Source organism: Sturnira hondurensis, unplaced genomic scaffold, assembly GCF_014824575.4.
Source record: "Sturnira hondurensis isolate 20B ecotype Veracruz unplaced genomic scaffold, ASM1482457v3 Scaffold0003801, whole genome shotgun sequence".
NCBI lineage: Eukaryota > Metazoa > Chordata > Mammalia > Chiroptera > Phyllostomidae > Sturnira > Sturnira hondurensis.
Window position 1 is genome coordinate 4,572,140 of NW_028076432.1, and position 20,364 is coordinate 4,592,503.

The 20,364-nt window shown below is 38.4% G+C and overlaps 1 protein-coding gene across 13 annotated transcripts in view; it reads right to left on the reverse strand.

Annotated features, from left to right (window-relative positions):
* Positions 1 to 20,364, reverse strand: part of DLG2 (discs large MAGUK scaffold protein 2) — a 1,965,529-nt gene that overhangs the window by 454,059 nt on the left and 1,491,106 nt on the right. For 11 of the 13 annotated variants that reach the window (XM_037042840.1, XM_037042852.1, XM_037042842.1 and 8 more), the window contains one exon: positions 9,326 to 9,481. The exons of the other annotated variants lie outside the window; for them this stretch is intronic. In XM_037042840.1, the coding sequence (XP_036898735.1) occupies positions 9,326 to 9,481 (156 nt within the window). The remainder of the gene's footprint in view (positions 1 to 9,325; positions 9,482 to 20,364) is intronic. 13 annotated transcript variants of the gene reach the window in all.

Below are 20,364 nucleotides of genomic sequence, written 5' to 3' on the forward strand. Positions count from 1 at the left end.
ATTTAGTATTCAATTTGGAACACACATCCCTGATGACTTTAAAAGCTCTGTTCAACATGTATAAGAGACACATGGACAAAGTCAAAGGGGGTGGGTAGAATCGAGAGTGGGAGGTGGGGATGGTTGGGGTGGGGGGAGTGGTGGGGAGAAAATGGAGACAACTGTATTTGAACAATAATGAAACATTAAAAAACAAAACAAAACAAAACCCTGTTCAAGGGATCCTTTCAACTTTTTATGAGCTTAAGGTCTACAAAACTGAATTAAAGTGTTAATAATAGACATACTGAAATTCAGATATACTGAAATCAAGGGAAAATATCCTTAACATCTCAGATAGATATTGAAAGAGAAGATTTACTTTCTCTGCTCTGAGAAGTAAAGGTTGATCTCTTAATCCAAACAAACTTCTATATTTTAAAATACTTAGATCTCTAGACAAATATGAGTAGGCTTGCAAGGCCCTTCCTCCCACACTGCTAACCCTAAGATTCACCTCCCTTTATTCAACTCACTGGGCTCACGAGCAGGCTATGAATGAAACAGCCTTTGTAATAGTCTTTTGATGAAAAGTTATTCTCGCCTCAGCCTGAGGTCTCTATTTAGGGGGTAATAATATTTCATTTAATACACACACACAATGATAGCTAACATTAATGGGGTACTTCATATGTATTAGGCATTGCTCTTAGCACTTTATATATTGCCTCATTAAATCCTTACAGAAACCCCATAAGATGAATATTACAATTATTGTCATTTTATGGATGAAGATACAGAAGCTCAGACTATTAGTTATTTGCGCAGGTCTACACAACCAGGAAGTTGGGGAGGCAGGATTCTAACCCGAACGCTGATTCCAGACTCTAGGTTCTTAATCATATATTCATTATCCATTTATCTATCTGTCTATCTATTGAAATTTGACTATGGTTAAATAAGGTGTACTTTTTTTTCTCAAGCAGAATTTAATACTTGAGGAGTGTTATATGTAACAAGAATAACATTTACTAAATAACCATTGAGCACATTTTAAAAGCACAGGTTCTGGCCCACTTAGAGTCAGATCCTATCTGTGTGACCAACCTCTCCAGACCTCAATTTCTTCACTTGCAAAATGGAGATAATAAGAACAAACATCCCCCGGGATTGCTTTGGACATTAATGAGCTAATCTGTGTAAAGTTCAGTCTTGCAAGTAATAAGATTATATAGATGATCTTGATTGTTTTCTTCTCCCCCATCAGCATCATCACCATCATCATCACCACCACTATTACTATCACATGCCAGGAAACTTTTTTTTTTGGCATAGGGACAACAATAGTAAATAAGACAAATATCTTACTCTCATAAAATCAGTATTCTAAGTCTTAATGTACTCAATTTCAACTAGCTCATCCCATTGTTTCATTTGTTAGTCAAAATATATAGCATGCATTTTCTATAAAATTTGGAATAATCATACCTACCCCATTGGCTAGTGTGAGAACAAAATGAGTTAGTGCACATAACAATCTGGAGCAGTGCTAGCACATGGAAGCACTCAGTGCATGTTAATGGTTTTAATTAGTATCTGCATTGTGGGTGCTATGGTCTAATGTACTATGTTGATTCTTTCTGAGCTCCTATAATTTGTTGCTATAGTGATTTTGCCTAGCATTTTCTCACAGCTACTTTGCCTCCATAGAGGATTACTTTTGAAATTATGCTTATTCTTTGGTTTCTTATTGTTATCCAGTAACATAATGGTTACTACATTAAAGATCGCCCCTAAAACGGATCAAAGATATACTTAAATCAAGGGGAAATATCAGATAGATGTAAGTAAAATGGCTCTTTTTTAAAAATAAAAAGCAAATCAATTAAATCTAGATTGCTTTATCACAGAGTTTTATTTGCAGAGTTTTTATTGCAGGACAAGAATTTTGGAATAAAATCAATCAGGGCTCATTTCTTAGTTTTTCTGAGCCTCACATGCTCGACCTACCTTCCAAAGTTGTTGTGAGGGGTAAAATGGGCTGAGTTTCCTGCCTTCCTTCCTTCTTTACACTGTATTATCTAATTCTAAATGTGCTTTAAAAAATCTTGAATTCTCAAGGAAAGAATATTTCTACCCTAATGTTAAAAAAAGGGACAGCAATAAACAGCATGTTGTGAAAAAAAGTATCCGCAATACAGAATGCATTCATTTCATTCATTTCATTCATTTGGGGATCTTTCTTTCAGTGTGAACCCTTGCATATGTCACCGTGCAAAGAGAAGAGGCCATAGAATGGAATATGGCAAGAGCAGCCGGTGACTTTGTGGGAATCAGTTAATCTCTTATTTGCCTTAATTTGAATTGGGCTTAGTGATCACCTACTTCAAAAAGGCAGCAAAGGCCTTTGAAGAAGGAACTGCTGCATAAACTAGGGAAGGGGCTGTGCCTTATGAGCTGTGCCTGGAGACATTCCTCCTCCACTTTTAATTAACAATGAAATTAAGAATTCTTTAAGACTATATCTGCCCTTTAAAGGCTTAAGAAGGTCAACGATTTGCCAAGCGTCTCTCTCTTCTCCATGGTGCTATCTCCCAGGTGAAATCTTGTAAGCAGGGCTCAAATTCTCTTTCAGGTGCACAGATTGCTGGCAGAGTGGATGTGAGAAGTGGGGACTGAGTGAGAAGGTGTGGTGTGTGTGAGAGTGAGGGATTAAGGCTTTCGAGACCATGAGCGAGTGTGGAAATGCCCTGGTTACAGTCCTGGCCCTTCGCCCTGCTGGATCAAGGCACAAGCTGCGCAAAGATGTCGGGGTTGTTAGAAACCATGTGAAATGCCTGGCTACTCGTCAGTGAGCCATAGAGTAGCTGTTATTTTCTCCACATTCCTAAAAAGTTATATGTAGGCTGGTAATACTGCTACATGAATAAATAAGAAAGAAGTTATCTCAGAGAAGTATGAAGCTACACATGGCCTTAGAAACTTGCCACCTCTTATAGGGAGCCTGATATTAATAAAAAGGAAACGTGTGACTTTGCCTATGGTGACAAGGATTGCTGCTAACAATGACAGAAGAAATTAGCAGCAAGAGGTTTCTTACCATCTAAGGTGATTTACGTTAGTGCTGATAACTATTTTTCACCTGATTTGTGATAACACTAAAACAAATATACATAAGCTCAAGGCTTTAACATAAAAATAAGCATATGGAAATAATTAATAATAACCAATGTGGAGAGTGAATAGATGAAATTCATTTGGTCCACATCCTTTGATCCTTCTAACAATCATGTGAGGAAAACAGCACAGATATGATTATTTTCCCCTTTTCTGATGTGTAAATTGAGACTCTGAGGGAGATAAATGCTTAGCTAAATGCATGCGGTTCTTACGGCTGAAGGAAGCCCTCATAGCTACACATTGTGGACAAACGTCTACAACCCCCGGCTTCCTCTTGACATCAGATTGCCACCATCTCAAACAAGAGACTTTCTAAGATACTTTGCCTCCATTCCTTCTATTGAGTTTCTTTCTACGGAATTTAACGTTTAAATACGTTTATTGTGGACAAGACTACTCATTGTCTCTGAACGGAAGTCATTCAATCACCTTCTGGTGAATACTCCAAGCCAGAAAATGCTTCCCTTTGAAAACATCAATCAATAAGTACCACCTATTCTATTTGATAAACAATTCTGGACCCATTTATAACTCTCTCTTTACAGCTTCAATTCGGTTCTTCAAGACTTCCACTGTACTGCATGTCCCAAATGGCCTCCCTGCCTTTAAACTCTCTCCACACAGCTGACCGAGTGGTCTTAAACACACAAATCAAGTTATGCTTTTGATCAGGTTTAAAACAGCTTCTCACTACTTACGGGATAAAGTCCCAAATTGTCAGCTGGGCAAGAAGGCCTCTGTGATCTTCAGCTGCCCATGTCTCCAATCTTATCACCCGCTCAATGACCCTGAGCCACAGAAAACTGCTGGGAGCCCCACAGTGCACCCGGCTTTACACGCCAGGCTTCGCTTTGTGCTATTCCCTTTACCTGGAACACATTTCTTCCCTCATCTGACTGATGAGCTCAGTGTCTTTCTGAAAACTTTTAAGAAAAACAGAGGCGCAGTTATGTGATTCCTCCCTTGCTTACCTTTGGAAACTCACATGTACTTCTACTGTGATGTTACTATATCTAGAAATCATACTTCATTTTGGATATATAGACTTAGAAACAGTTCAAACATTAAAGGTCCAGAAAATGTACTAATTTGGAAGGATTCAAAGCTTGCCACAGATAGGCTACCATAACATGTGGCTGAGGACTTGTGGAAGATTTTGCTCTATGTCCTGAAACTGGAAGTGACTTGAGGCTGCTAACTTTATGATTTCTACAATAAGAGTGAATGATACCTGAGTTTGGAGCTTTGTAGATACACTAGCGGATGGGCCCATATAAAGATAATGGTAAATTTCCCATAAATAACTTTTTAAATAGATGATTAGGAATTGCTGAAGGGAGATGTGAGAGGGGAACATCCCTGTGTGTATATTCACACCTCTGCGGAAGGGACAGTCGAAGACTGTGCTTCCCTCCATCACAACCTCTGATACCAGTCTGATTTTAGTGACCTGGAGATTAAGTACACTGGAGAAACTGAGAGCCTTTGGCAGCTCTACATCAATCACGACACAGTGATGAATACTTTGAACTGTTTAAAGGGAAGGACGAAGCCTTATTCACTTCCAAATTCCTAGGATCCAGGATAATGCCTGGTACTTAATCGAAGTCTCATGAATATATATTCTTCAGTGCGTGAACCTATTTTATGATCATGTAATGACTCAGAGTCCATTTCCGATCCCAAATTTGCCAACATATTTTAATCTGCCTTCATCTGGTTTATCTTGACTCTGATTATCAATTACAAAATAACAATAATTAGGACCAGCTATGTAAAAGTATGAATGAAAATATGCCATACCTGTTGAAAAAACAGACCAGGATATTATTAATATTTTCTTTTCCCTAGGAATATTGAAAGCTAAGTAATTTGCCATTCTCCCCAAACAGAAAACCAATTATAACTCTAAAACCGCCCTAAAAACAAACAAACAAAAAGATGTACTAGATAAGCAGGAGCTCCACGGCAATTTCATTTGTTTTCCACAGAGCTCCAAATGTGTGTCTGATTCCAGGCTCTGCCCATTACTTGTCTTTTCAAGGTCTGGAAAGTCAATTACTCTAAATATCATCAGCCTTAGGAGCTGGCACTTGGCCAAGCAATTCGACTGCTTTCATAAGGAAAACTTACAGTTTCTCTGTTTTCTTTTAGTTGATGTTACAGAGGTAAATTGTGTTTACAATGAATTCATCCCTGGATTTCTGCTATCAATTTCAAAAGATGAGAATTGAGGTATTCTCATTGAAATGCAGAGAATACAGATGGTTGTCTCTCCCTGTTTCTGTCGACTAGTCTGCATTCTTCTAAAGGCTGATTGGGGATTGAGCTGGTACAAGAGTGGTTTCACATGCTAACTTCCACAGAGGTGGCTCATATCCTAATCTGAGACAGTACTGGCTGTATTAATATGTACATGTTTCTGAAACTAGCTTGGGAAATTCTCAAATTCCATATATTGTAGCTTAAATGCTAGGCATTTAAAAAAAGTTTTTGGTTGGCTTTTTCATACCTTTTTGTAAAAATTGCTTTAATATAGTATCTTGCACTTTGTCAGAGCTTGATAAATCTTGGCTGACTGAATTAATAGTTGCATTCTTATGACATATTTTTTCAGGGCAGATAATACTTTTACCAAGAGTAGAAGTAAGAGATGGACCCATGAAGGGATTGGGTTCCTCAGCATTATAGAGTTGGATAAGGGTTTCCTTATCTAATTCTAAGTTCTCATCCACCTCTAAGATTTAATAAGGTATTTAAGGTAACAGTGGAAAAAGCAAGTGATGGTGTCCTAAGTGGAACTAGAATCTTAGAAATGAAAAAAAAAAACATTGCCCACATTTTAAGAAACATCTACCTCGGAGATATTTTTCCATTGGAGAGGAAGTAAATAGTCTCTGAAAGGAATTCCTGAATCTTCAGGAAGAACTGAGTGACCGTATGAATCTATCATGTGGACACTGAGCATCAAGATCATTTAAGGTGAGAGAGCAGTGCACAAAGTGAGCTCTTGTGTATGGTTATTTGTGTCCATGATTGGATGCATTCACTCATGGAGTTATTTAATGTACCTACTGAGAACTGAGGAAAGCATAGCTTGCCCCATGACCTGTTCCTGGAACAGGTAGCTGTCAGCTTGTCTGCCTGATGATTTTATTTCCATGTTTATTTAGTCACTCAATAATTCTGAGTCCCTGCTGTGCCAGGCACTATGATAAGTGTTCAGGATATAGCAGTGCATAAGTCAGACACAATTCCACTCACTGAGCTTACAGCATAGAGTGCGAGATAGACATTTAGTTTAAAAATCACATAGATAAAGGGTATAATAATACCTTGCTTTAGTTTTATGGAAAATATAGACAGAATACAACAGGGAGCCAAATTTTCTCTTTCAGGGAGCTTCTTCAAGAAGTTAAATTTAAGCTTAGATCTAAGATGACCAGAATTTAACCAGGCAAAATATAAGAAGAGTTTTTCCAGTTTGAGGAAAGAGCATGTGTGGAGCGCTCGAGGCAGGAAGAGATGTAGTGCATTTTGTGAATGTAAATAATGTGGTCAGCACAGGGAAAATGTTTAAGAGGCAGGCAGGGGTGAGAACATGCATAGCTTGGATGCTATGTTATTGACTTTGCATTTAATACTAATGCAAAAGGAGAGAAACAGATCTGATCTGTATTCTTACAGATCACTTTGGCTGCACTGAGAATAAACCAGGAGGGCAATAATGGAAGTGGTGAGGCCTATTAGGTGGTTATTGTGGCTGGGAGATGATGGAGGCTTTGATTAAAGTGGAAGTAGAAGTGGAGAAGAATAGTTTTTTTTTCTATTTAATATACCTATAATAAAGAGAGGTACATCAATTTATTAAAATCTAATAAATTGATTCTTAGTGGGAGAGAGACCATGGTGTTAAATATAATTCTATAGTTTTTGGCTTGGACAACGGGGTAAATGTACATGCCATTTACTGAGTTGGCGAAGCTCAAAAGGGAAGCAAAGTGGGGTAAAATCAGGAATTTCAGTATAAGTGTACTGGTGACATTCAACTAAAATGTGTGTGTGCAACATTTTTCCCCAAGTGAAGAATAAAATATGAAGAGAGAAAAGAAAAGGGGAAGGAAGGAGACAATTTGAATAAATAGAAAATAAAATTCCCAACGTGGTGATATAGAGTGGGGGCTGGGGACTTATGCATATCAGGATTGCTGAGGGTGTGTAATTTGAAAAAGACATATTGAAAATTATACTGGAATTTTTCAATTTGATATATATAAAAAACCTGGGTTTCTTGGAATACAGATTATGGACAATAACCCAAAAAGAATGATACCTGGTGGGTCCACACAAAAGGGAGACTGTAACCTGCTCATTGGCTTCGGTGAATTTTACGGAAGGAAGCTCAACACCCCCGAGTGAAGTGCAAGAAATGTTAACTTTTGTGGTCATCCCAAAAGAGCATAGGTTTTAAAAAAAGATTTATTGACACTGAGCAGGAAGAAGGGAGAGGAGAAAGCAGGATAAAAAGAGAGAAAGGAGAGAAAAAGAGAAATGGGTGGAGATTTTTTCCAGCAAGCAAAGGCATCTCTGCCACCATGCCTATGCTGATGCAGGTGCTGATGGCCCCGTGGGTTTGAATCCCAGCCCTGCCATTTATTAGTGGGTAATCCTGGGCATGTTAGGTAACTTCCCTAACCTCAATTTCCCTGTTTTTAAAACACTAATAATGACAGCGTTTATCTCATAGGGTTAAAAGAAATCATTCGTAAGGAGTGCTTAACAAAACGCCTGGCACCAGGGAGGAGCTCGATAAATGTCAGCTGCTTTTATCTGGCTTCTCTAGATGCATAATTGCTAGAGAGTGGTGGTAGGTGTGTGTATCTTCTCACTTCCCCATGGGTATGGTGGCTCCTGTTTTAGGTTCAAAATTGTACAATTCCCTGTATCAAAAAGTAGTTTTTATGATTTGTTAAAAATATAGGAGGATGAAATTAATATTTATAAAGCACTCCAAAATATTATTAGGATTTAATTGTTGTAAATTAGTGAAAATGCCCCATCTGATTACATAGCCCAAAATATGTCTTCTTATTTATTGCTAGAAATGCTAAACATAATCTAAAAACTTGCTATTTAACTCACTAGGGAGATCAGTAATTGACTTCTAATTTTATTCTTTGAAAATACCCCAAAATAGAGATAATATTCTGAGAAGCTCTTGGTATATTAATTTTCACTTTGAATCATTGTAAAATCTATGGTTTCTTAGCCCTGACAATATTATGAAGATACATAAAAATGTTCTATCTGCAAACATAACTGTGTAAGTAGCCCATTCTATCTAGGAACATCACAACTGAGATTTCTCAATTTAAGCTGACTCTCTTCTCTGACTTTGTATACTCTGTAAAAATGGAGTTTCATTATTTACCACACATAGACTTTAGAATATTAATGCAAAATTACATCCCAATCTTTTAGATTTATAACCACTTGTTTATTTGTACAAATTTCTCTCTCTCTATATATATTTCTATATATATATATTTCTATATATATGTATATATATATATATAAAACTAAGTAAGAGAACATTATAATCACCTAGCTTGCTAACATACTGTAAAGGGTAAGATTATATTTTTTTGGTTAGATAGAACTAGCTAATTATGTAGTTTTAGACAAGTTGTTTAGTACCCTAGGGAGTCAGTTAACTTAATCTTTTAGCTAAAATATTAAATGGTGATAATAGTATCTACTGCTGAGGCCTTGTTATATGCGTAGAGCATAGTAAGTGTTCATTAAGTATTATAAAAAATATACCCAATAAATGTTCTATTTTATCCTTTGGATTGAGTGAAATAGTGCTACTTTAATTTCAAAATTAATTATTTTGGACGAATATAATTAATACCTCATTTAAAGTGCATGGTAACCAAGAACATTGGAGCATCATGTGGTCATGTCTGAGTGCTCTGTGAACCCACCAGGAAAAAAACAAGGCAATGTTCTTGATTTATCCCATTGCACCAAGGGAGCAGCACATCTCTCCACCTTGAGGAAGGTGCCAAGTGCAAGAGAAGTGAGCAGAGGTGATTCTACCCATTCGATCACTGTGGAAGCACATGCAGTTTGAGAAGATGAAGTGAGGAAGCACATGCAGTACCTGGTCATCTCAGAGTCAGGGAGCAGGCCTAGGTGGTAGTGGGGGTAGGGAGCTGAGAGAAGGAAGCTTTTGTCACACTCAACAGGGGAATAGTGCCTGGGAGAAGCAGGCTTATCACACAGTTTGTTCACAGTGCTGTAAACAGGTTCCGGAGGCCTGGTGATACAAGAGGAAGAGAAAGAGATGCATGGTTAGCACACATACAATTGTGAACCCAGTAGCATTTCACTGTATGTGGAGGTAAAAATCCAAAACAATGTTATGGGTTTCACCAGACCCAAGTCAAGGGTCTTTTTAGGAAATAGGTTCTCTAGTAAAAAAATAGAATTTTGGCTCACATTTAGCCTGACCAAAGTTCATATCCCAGAACCTCAATAGGGTTATAGTCACCCTACAAATGCCATGCCTTTTTGGGTGATTCAGTCTGAAATGCCACACCTTGGGATCCACTGACATGGCTACTTTTTAAACTTTAGTGTCATCTTTTAAAAAAAATATTTTATTTTTAGAGACAGGGGGAGGGAGGGAGAGAAGCATTGATGTGACAGAGAAACATTGATCTGTTGCCTCTTATCTGTGCCCCAACCTATAACCCAGGCATGTGCCTTGACTGGGAATTGAACTGGTGACCTTTCACTTTGTGGGACGACTCCAAACCAACTGAGCCACACTGGTCAGGGCCAGTCTCATCTTAAATGGACACTTCACAGAGATATTCATTCTCTGACCACTGTGGCCAAGACATCCTGTTATTTTTCACAGCATCTATTTCACTTCATAACATTTTTTTCAGCATGAAATAAATTTTCTTGTCTGTTTTCTTTAATTTGTCATTGACACTGTCACTATACCATAGATTTTATGAGAACAGAGACTTTATTTGTTTTATCTAGCCACTAAAATAGAGTCTGGGACATAGTACACATTCCATAAATATTTATTGAATGCCTGTGAGAATAAATATATGAATACAACTTTTCACATATATAGCAATTTTGGGGGAGTGTTAGCCTTATTTAGGAAGCTAATATAGCTTATATAATCTGGGTGGTTCCTCTAAATATTTACTTATAGATTATCCCCCAACAATTGATTTCAGAGAGGTTTCTGCAAATAGAATATTCATTTTAGTAAGATTTCTATTAAATAAATTAATCTAGGGCTACTGAAACATTATCTAACATAGCAACATTTGTATGGTTATTACTTATAGTCATCTATAGCATCAAATATCCATGTGCTATGAAATACTAGTTACGTTAGAAAAAAACCTCACAGCTCCTTCCCCTACTTTTAACATACCTGAAATGGCTACTGATATCTCCTCTTTGAGGTAAGAATTGAGAAATATAGATTTGAATAAAAGAACTATTTAGCAGATAGGGCCCTGGACCCAGGAAAGTTAGGCTTGACTGGGAGGGTAAGGAGTAGGTCAGGACACAGGGCTGATAACACCCACTGGGGCCGCAGGACTCCAGAGGCAGCAAGTGGCGGCCACGTGCCTGAGCGGAGGTACAGCAAGTGGAGGCGGCAGACTCAGTGAGGGCACAGTCCATGTTTGCGTAGCTCCAGCCCCCAGCATCACCCCCTAATATATTATAGGTGCTCAATCAATGCTTCCTAAAATGACTGAGGAGGACAGCAGAGAGGAAAAGAGAATAAACGAAGTATTAAAAGTAAACTTTACCTAATTTATAATATTACTGCGAACCAGTTATGGTTTAGACACACTGTCCAAAGTACTGGATTCTCCCCTAACACAGAGCTTTCTAGCACACAGAAAGAGATGCCTTGATCTGTTTGTTTATTTTGTACAATACCATAGAGAGGCTGAGGATTGAGTAGGAAAATACAGAGGCCTGTTTTGTTTTTCAGAATAATTATCTGTGATAAAATGAGATACTTTACAATAGAGTCAGCTTGTTCTATCCCTGTGGTTAATATAGTAACATTTACAAGAAAAATGTAACATTTCATAAAAAAGATAACCAAAATTGTTCTTACTTTAGAGAAGTTGGCATGTTTTTAGTTAAGACAAGTACTCCATTTTCAGAAAAACCTAGTGGGTTTGTAAGTTTCTGTTTATTAGTTATACATACATAAAATATAATGCCAAACACCAGTCCTTCAAAAAGGCAGCTGCAAAATCTTTCTTAAAAAGTGTTTTTCTAATCAATTTTACAAGTAATTCACATTGTGTGAAATGATGTACTGTAAAAGAAAAGATACTTTTAGTTAGCTACTGAAATATAACTTTCAAAATAGCCAGATTAGATACTATTTTTGATTTTCCGGCAGTCTGTGCGTTGTTGACACGTTCAGCTTCATGGAGATACCTGCACACTTCTCATGGTCCTGGAGACAGAAAGACCCCCGATGCTGCTCAGATAAAGAAAGTCACCTTGGGAGATGATGGTCTTTTCTGCACCTAAAATGTAGCTGTCCACACAAAAACTTCAGCTTGTAAAGGGCTTTGTATTAATGAGCTGCATTTATATCAATTAATAAGACATGAAGGGGCATGCACAGGTTCTGTGGGAATTACTTTGGGTAGGTTATCGCAAGAGGTCCCTGCATTATGCTCCAGCTTTTCCACTCAGAGATGCAGCTCACACGGCAGAAAGGGCTGCACTGCCTTCCGAGCATCCATGCACTCCTTCTTTCTTAGCAATAGAAAACAAATTTTCTACTTGTCACTTTTCCTGTAGTAAAGACTTTATTTCTCAGTCTCCTTTGTAGACAGATGTAGCCTGGGAAGATGTGCAGCCTGCTGTGATTTGAGCAGAAGGGTTTCTAGAGATTCCTTAACTGACTGCTTAAAGGGAAGCTGATTTTGTTGGGACCTTTGTAATTTTTCTTTTTCCTACTTTCCCCTCCCCTCCTTCTGCTGACCTGGAATCTATATATGATGACTGGAGCCTCAGTGGTCATCTTGGACCACGAGGCAACCTTGGAAACAATATTAATAGTAGAACATCATGTCAGAGTTTATGTCACTGAAGATATGGAGTGACACTATAACACCTCTGGACTACCTACCTCTGGATTTTTAAAAAAATATATAGGATAGAAATAAACTACCTTGTTTAAGCTAGCATCATATATTTTTTTATTTCTTAAAGATTTTGTTTATTTATTTTTAGAGAGAGAAGAAGGGAGGGAGAAAGAAAGGAAAAGAAACATTAATGTCTGGTTGCTTTTTGTGCTCCCCTTACTGGGGACCTGGCCCATAACCCAGGCACATTCCCTGACCGGGAATTGAACCAGAGACCCTTTGGTTCACAGGCCAGCACTCAATCCACTGAGCCACACCAGCCAGGGATAAGCTAATGTCATTTTTTGTATATAAACATGACCTAATATTAACAAATATTCTCTTACAAAATATAAGACTAATAATCTAACACAAAGAAATAACTAGGCCCTACCATAGGTGATAGTTCATTTAATTTACTGGAGTTTCATCTAACACCTTCTGTATACACAGAAAAAATATAAATAATACTTTTTTTCTAACTATAAATTTAAAGTCTAGGATTGTTTAGAGAACTCACTGCATCTTTATTTAAAAATATTACATATATAAAATGGTAGCTGATCTAAACTGCCAGCTCAGGGCCTAAGAATAAAGGAACTGATGGCTTCTTTTAGGCCATAAAACATTTTCATGATGATGTTATTTCAGTAGCATTGTACTTTCTGCCTAGGAGGGCTGATTCAATTTTCTTAGTTTGATGTTGACACGAGAGACCAAGGAAATGATGTTACCAATTTTCCCGTAGTCCTTCTACCTCAGAAGCACTGTGTTTTGAGACAAATGATCAGAATCAAAGCTGGATAATACATATCTTAAGAAAAACTATCCTCTTTGTGTTGTACTCAACTAAATCAAGGGAAAAATTTTATTCTCTAAGTACTACAATAGATTCAAGACAATAAAAACGAAGCCCTGTACATTGCACACCGTTGAGCTCTTGAGACTTTTACCCATGTCTTTTGGACCCTTTTTATGAATGTAATATTATTTTATGGCTCATGTATTTAGTAGATTTGATATTTGGAGGAAGCTTAACTACATTAGATTTTTGAAAGGGCCCCTTATTTCTTTGCCGACAGCCACTTCCAGAATTGTTTCAATGCTCATGATTTACAGCCTTAGGAATGCAGAGACACAGCACCTGACACTTCAGACTGCTTTGACCTTGCCATCCGCTCTTGCATTCCTTCCTACTTATTTACATGTCATTTTGTAGAGTCATTGACTAAAGAGAAGACAGATCAAATCTAGTTTCTTTTTTTGAGAGAACACTTTATATTTCAGAATATGGGTAGATAAAAAATGATTGAAAAAACCACTCGGCAAACTCAGCCTTCTTGCAGTAATACCAATGTCTTCTTGCAACCAAACAATTGAATTAAAAATGTCAATGAGAATAATCAATGCTGCATGGTATTGCCAGAAAAACCAACAAACAGACCAATGGAGCAGAATTAATAGGCTGGAAATAAACCCATATGTATATGGGCAAATAATTCTTGAAAAGGAGCCAAAAACATACAATGGAAAAAAGAAAACCTCTTCTATAAATGGTGCTGAAAAATTGGAAAGCCACATGTAAAAAAATGAAACTATACTGTTTGTCACCATACACAAAATTAGCCCCAAATGGATCAAAGTCCTAAATATAAGACCTGAAACAATAAAATACAAAAAAGAAAACATAGGTACTAAACTTATGGACCTGGGTCTCATGATTTTATAAACTTGACCTCAAAGGCAAGGGAAGTAACAGGTTATTTTGTCATCTTTATTTTTTAAAAGTAAAAATAAATGAATAAAACTATATCAACCCAAAAGCTCCTGCACAGAAAAAAGCAAGCAAGCAAGCAAGCAAATAAACGGAAACCATCAACAAAATAAGGGAACCAACTGAAAGGGAGAAGATATTTGCAAACATTTCTGATAAGGGGTTAATATCTAAGAACACATATAATTCAACAACAAAAATACAAAAAATCCAATTAAAAAATGGGCAAAGGACCTGAAGAGACACTTCCCCCTAGAAGACAAATAAATGACCAAGAGATAATTTTAAAAATGCTTAACTTCACTAGCTATTAGGGAAATGCAAATTAAAACTACAAAGAGATACCACTTCACACTTGTTAGAATGGCTATTATCAACAAGGCAAGTCATAAGTTTTGGAGAGGTTATAGAGAAAACACTCATACATGGCTGGTGAGACTATAAACTGGTACAGCCACTGTGAAAAACCAGATGGAGGTTCCTCAAAAACTTAAGACTAGAGTTACCACAGGGGCCAGCAATTGCTCATCTGGGTATGCACCTGAAAAATTTGAAAACACTTATTCATGAAGATTATGTTCTTCTACATTTACTGCAACATTATGCATGGTGGCCAAGACATGGAAACAACCTATATGTTCTTCAATAGATAACTGGATAAATTTGAGGTAGCACTATATACAATGGAATACTACTTGGCCATAAAAAGATGAAATATAGACTTGAAAGGATATGGAGAATATCCTGGTAAGCACAATAAGTAAAGAACCATATGATTTTACTCCTATGTAAGATATAAGAAAGCAACAAATAAACAAAAAAACCCAAATAAACAAGAACTCATAAACACAGATAAGAGTATGGCAGTTACCAGATAGAGAGAGATTGAGGGGAAGTAGAAAAGGGTAAAAGGGGTCAAATATGTGGTGACAGAAGGAGACTTGACTTGGGGTGGTGAACATATAATTCCATATACAGATGCTGTCTTATAGAACTGTACACCTGAAACTTTTATTATTTTATTAAGCAATCTCACCCCAATAAATTTAATAAAGTTTAAAAAAGTCAGTGAGAATCTCCTTTCAAGTGGCATAGAATGTGGTCCATATTTGAAGAATTCCGCCTGCTAGCCCCACTACCATCCTAGAACCCTAGCACGTACCATGCACTATATCGGCCACAGTGTGAGCTACACTCTGAACACAGGGAATGGCACACAGTTGGTACTTGAAGAATGTTTTTTTGAATGAACAGGTTATTTTGTCATCTTTATTTTTTACAATTCTCCATTGATAGAAAATAATTTCTAAGTTATTTTGAATTTCTTAACTAGGTTCAAATTTGTCAGGCCATCACTAATCCTCACAGGTTATACAGAAACACAGAAACCCCGGTGTTGTCAATCAGGAACTGATAGCTTTAAGTACTTGGTGTGCACGGTTCATCCACTCTCAGATGGATGGGCTTCCTGTATGTGCAAGTCTGGCCATAGCAATGCCTGCCCCTAGTTCCTGGGAGAGTCGCCCCATGGGCACCAGGCTCCTCACAGACTTCTCAGCCCTGAGTTCCAGAAGGCGTAAAGACAGCACTGAACATTCTTCCTATTTCCCAGCAGTTTTATTCTCTGTGGTATTGGGAACCACTCTGCCTGGTTTCAGGAGTTGTAACTACCCCCATGGTTAAGGATGAGTGAGCAACCTCTGGAATTTGAGCCACAAGGAGACAAAGCTTGACTCTGGTAGCAAATGCTGCCTCTGCTTCCCCGCTGGACCCCAAAGCATGGTCGATAGTCCATGACGGGTAAGACTCCTCACAGAGAGGGGCAACCTAAGCCAGACACGATCACTTGGGAGGCCATCATGGGAGGACTTGGGGGGCGGCAACAAAGAGGGAGTGATGGACCCTCGCCCCCCGGCTATTCTGACATAACCTGAGTCCCCATGTCCTCTGGGAGAAGTGCTTCCCAGCTCTAATCTACTTAAGCCTGAAAACCTGTGATGGGGAGGTGGTGCAACTACTTCCTTGCTAGAGTGGTATCTGGAGTAATCAGGCATAAGAAAGAATTCCTAAAAATCCTGTGAAGCCTGCTTTGCTGAGTGTTTTCATTCATATGTTAAGGGTCTGAGCAGGGAATGAGTATGACTCCTAAAATTTCTGCAACCCCCTTTCCTGACAGACACTGACTCAGAATAAACTCTCAGATTTCTTTGAAATGTTATCTACTGTTTGATCCTTACCACCTGTATTCCAGTGTATTACAACTCAATAAAAGTCCCATGGAGGAAGGGGCTCCTGGTCTTTTTCCCCTGAGAAACTGGCCACCTCTCCTCCCCAAGCAGATCATGTCTTGGTAGTGTTACTTTCATTTCTGGCAGACGGGGAAACTTGCGGGCAAAGTTGCCCCCACACTGTGGCCTGTCTCAGATAGAAAAGTAATGCCAATTTATGAGCTGTCACTGGGATCTGGGTGGCAGAAACAGATGCCACCACTACTTCCCATTTATTCAGTAAAGAAGTGACAGTCCAAATTGAAAGGACCTGTTTATCCTATTATAAACCTCCAGAGTCACCTGGATTAGAAGGTAATGAATATGGAAATCAAATCTGAAGTACCTACTGTCTCTCTTCATTTCTGTGGATAAACCCAGTAAAGAGAAGAAGTAGCTAAAGATTTTAGGGGACTCTCTAAGTGAATTTATAAAGAAATCATTTATCTTGTTGTCTACTTATCAGGGGCCAAAGATAAATGGCCTTGCAGTCCCCAGTGCTGAGCCATCAGCATATATTTGCATATATATGGATTTTTAATTGCAGGCTCTTATAGCATATAATTAGCACAACCTGGCCCTTGGTGATCTCTCTCTTATCTGAACTCCAATAGCACTTGCTATTCTGTTTCCCTGGCCTTTTCTTTTCCTTAATTTTTTTTAAAATTGATCTTAAAGAGAGAGGAAGGAGTGGTGGTGGGGGGGCGGCTGGAGAGGAGAAAGGGGAGGAGAGGAAGAGGGGGAGAGAGAGACATTAATTTGTTGTTCCACTTATTTACGAATTCATTGATTCTTGCGTGTGCCCTGACAGGGATTGAACCCTCAGTCTTTGCATTATCAGGATGATGCTCTAACCAGTGGAGCTACCTGCTTAGGACTGTTTCCTTGGCATTTTTAATTGCTAACCCATAATGCTGGTATATTAGAGGGGGGTGCTTCATCTAGTCCTGTTCTATGAAAAACTACTTTACCTACAACTGTCCTTTCTCATTTGGTCCACATGACTCCAACGCAACTCAGTCCTCCCTTAACTAAAGTTTCTTATACTTTGGGGCACTGACTCTGCAAACATGGCATGTATGGATAGTAGGGCTTTAAAAAAAGCTAGGCTAATTGGATCCTCCCGTGGACTATGAATAAAGGAGAAGAAAAACGAATTATCAGCTGGTAGCCCAAAGGCAAGACTCAGACACGTAGAGGGTAATGAGGTTCTGTCCTCTAATTAGAGAGCACCAGAGCGAACCTCTACTGAATTTTATACTGAACCTCTACTGAACCTCTACTGAATTTTAACCTAAAGTGTCTAAAGGTTCCTTGAATCTAGAATAATAGTCTGTATTCATTCTTTAAGGGGGCTATTATGGCTCATGTTATTGAATTTCTCTGCTGGTTCCCATATGACATTAGCTATATAATGAAGATAAGACACCATTTTCCATCCTATTCCTTTACAGAAGCTTAGGCCAGATCTGCTTGCAAGCAATAGAGTGAAAATAGAACAGGCACTTTGTTTTTGCCTACTCTTTCAGATTACCTCAACTAGACTGTGTTACTCAAAGACAAAAGATGAAATCTTGGACCCCTATGTAATCCTATATAGTACCTGAGATCCTGTCTTTAGAATATTGATATTTTATTCATTGTGAATTATTTTGTATTAATTCTACTACATAAAATATTTCATTAAAAGATTACCTAAATTATTGAGTTTTTGATGTCCCCTTAAATGTTAGGCCTGCTATGTTGATCTCACTTGCCTCCCTGGAGTCCTAGCTCTGTGCCAGAGATAATAAATGTTTAAGACAATGATAATGATGAGAATGGTGGTGATTGTAAATACTGATCTGTGTAGGTCCTGGAGATACAAGGTCAAATGAATATGACGCCCTCCTCTTAGAGGTAGCAGTAAGAGTGACTCACACTGTGTTAAGTTTTTCTGTAAAGTGACTCACAGTTCATTGAGTCCCTCCATTAAAGGGACTGATCTCAAAGCCCTCAGGCAGCCTCAGGCAGGGCCCTCACCTCAGTGCACTGTCATGTCTGGTTCACAGGGCCCTTTCTTTTCTAGACTATTAGCTCATAGAGAGGATCAGGACCAAGTCTCATTTATCTTTGTTTCCCCATAGCTTTCCTGAATTCAAGAATGTAAAAATGAAAAAAAAATAGAGTTGTGACAGAAAAACAGATCATTGCTTTTTATTCTCTCTTGCTGAGCTAGAACTAAAATCGAGAACCTAAAATTGCAATAGGAAGGACTTGGGTTATATATCTGTATGCCTTTGACCAGAAATCTCTCTCTTGTAGACAGATATGGAGAAGTCTGTAAACTGTCCAGGTTCTCCAACCTTCATGCTTCTGTGGCCTTCCGTGGCTACCCCACATGGGGAGGGAACATCTAGCTCCACGCTGCTACATAAACAGGCATGGAACCCAACCATCTTAATGATGGCAGGTGGGATGCCAAGGGCTTGGCTTGCATCCCTAAGCATCTAGTATATTGCCTGACATAAATCAGAAGAAAAGAGTTTTAATCTTATGAGGATGCCTCATGCTCCTCTTTATAAATAATACACCATTTACTTTTTTTGGCCAAGGATGTGGAAAAGCAACCGTAAGAGGTTTGAATCCCAGGCCAGAGATAATAGGTGTTAAGGGAAGAATTTTGGAAAGTAACTAGGGGATAAAAGAGAATATAGGACGAGGTTGTGAACCATGTGGCTCAACACGTGAATCTGACATTATAATGAGAAGGATTAAGGAAGAAGCTGACTCCTCTTACACTGAATATAAGCGGAAAAGTGTTGGTCATTTGATGAAGGTGCTATTAAAAACTTAAAAGTATGATATAGAGAAATCTGAGGAAAGGATTTGTCTAGATAATTTGTAAGAAACCAATCCATGGCTGGCTGGTGTGGATTGGTTGGTTGGAGCACCTTCTCTTGCACTGAAAGGTTGTGAGTTCAATTCCCAGTCAGGGCACATACCTAGATTGAGGTTTAATCCCTGGTTGGGTTGGTTGTGGGAGGCCACCAATCAATGTTTCTCTCTCTGGGATACACACACACACACACATATATATGTAGTACTTACATATACATATACATATATGTATATATATATGATATATATAAAAGAAACCATAGGTCCCCTTATTTCTAGCACTATCAGATTGGTCCCCCAAGGACTTCTACTAGGGCCCTTGGAGAAGATGCCTATTTGCACAATACTCACTCAACTTTTCCAAAACTTAGCTTCTACATTTTAATAGTATTAAAAAGCCTCCTTTGTATACCAGCAAAGTTGTAAACTGTAATATAATGCACTGTAATAGTATGAAAAAATGAGGTGAATGCAAAGAAACAGAGCTAGGTTCGGTGTCTGGCTGTTCCAAATCCCACCCTGTGTGATCTGCTGTTCTTTAACTTCTCTGCATCTCAGCAGCCACATCTATAAGGTGCAGATAGGAATGGCCTCAGGGTGGCTGTGAGAAATAGGTAGAATGCTTCTAAAGCACCTAGCTCAGTGTGTGGCACAGTGAGCTCACACACCGAGCATTAGTTTTACTCTCAGGCACTCAAGCGAGGATGCACAGCTTCTGAAAATGTTGTCCTCTAGGCAGACAGTTCACATATTAACACTTTAATGTAATGTGGATTCTCTACAAGAGGGTTGAACAAAGTAACAATCAGTGGTTTTTAGTATCACAGAAGACACTGTATAATGGTGTTTTCTAAAGACTTACTTTTCTTCCTGATGTTGAAAAGGTAAGTGATCCTGGAGGTTAGTGCTCACCTTCCCTAAACTTCTCAATTAGTTTCATTGCCTCTAGCAAGGCACGACCCCCAACTCTAACCTCTAATTTGTACCTGCACCTTCACAATGGTTTGCTTTCCCGTATGGCTGGCTCACAGGTGTGGAGTCATATCAAATTGTTGGGCTGTTAACTAATTTGTTATTAATGATA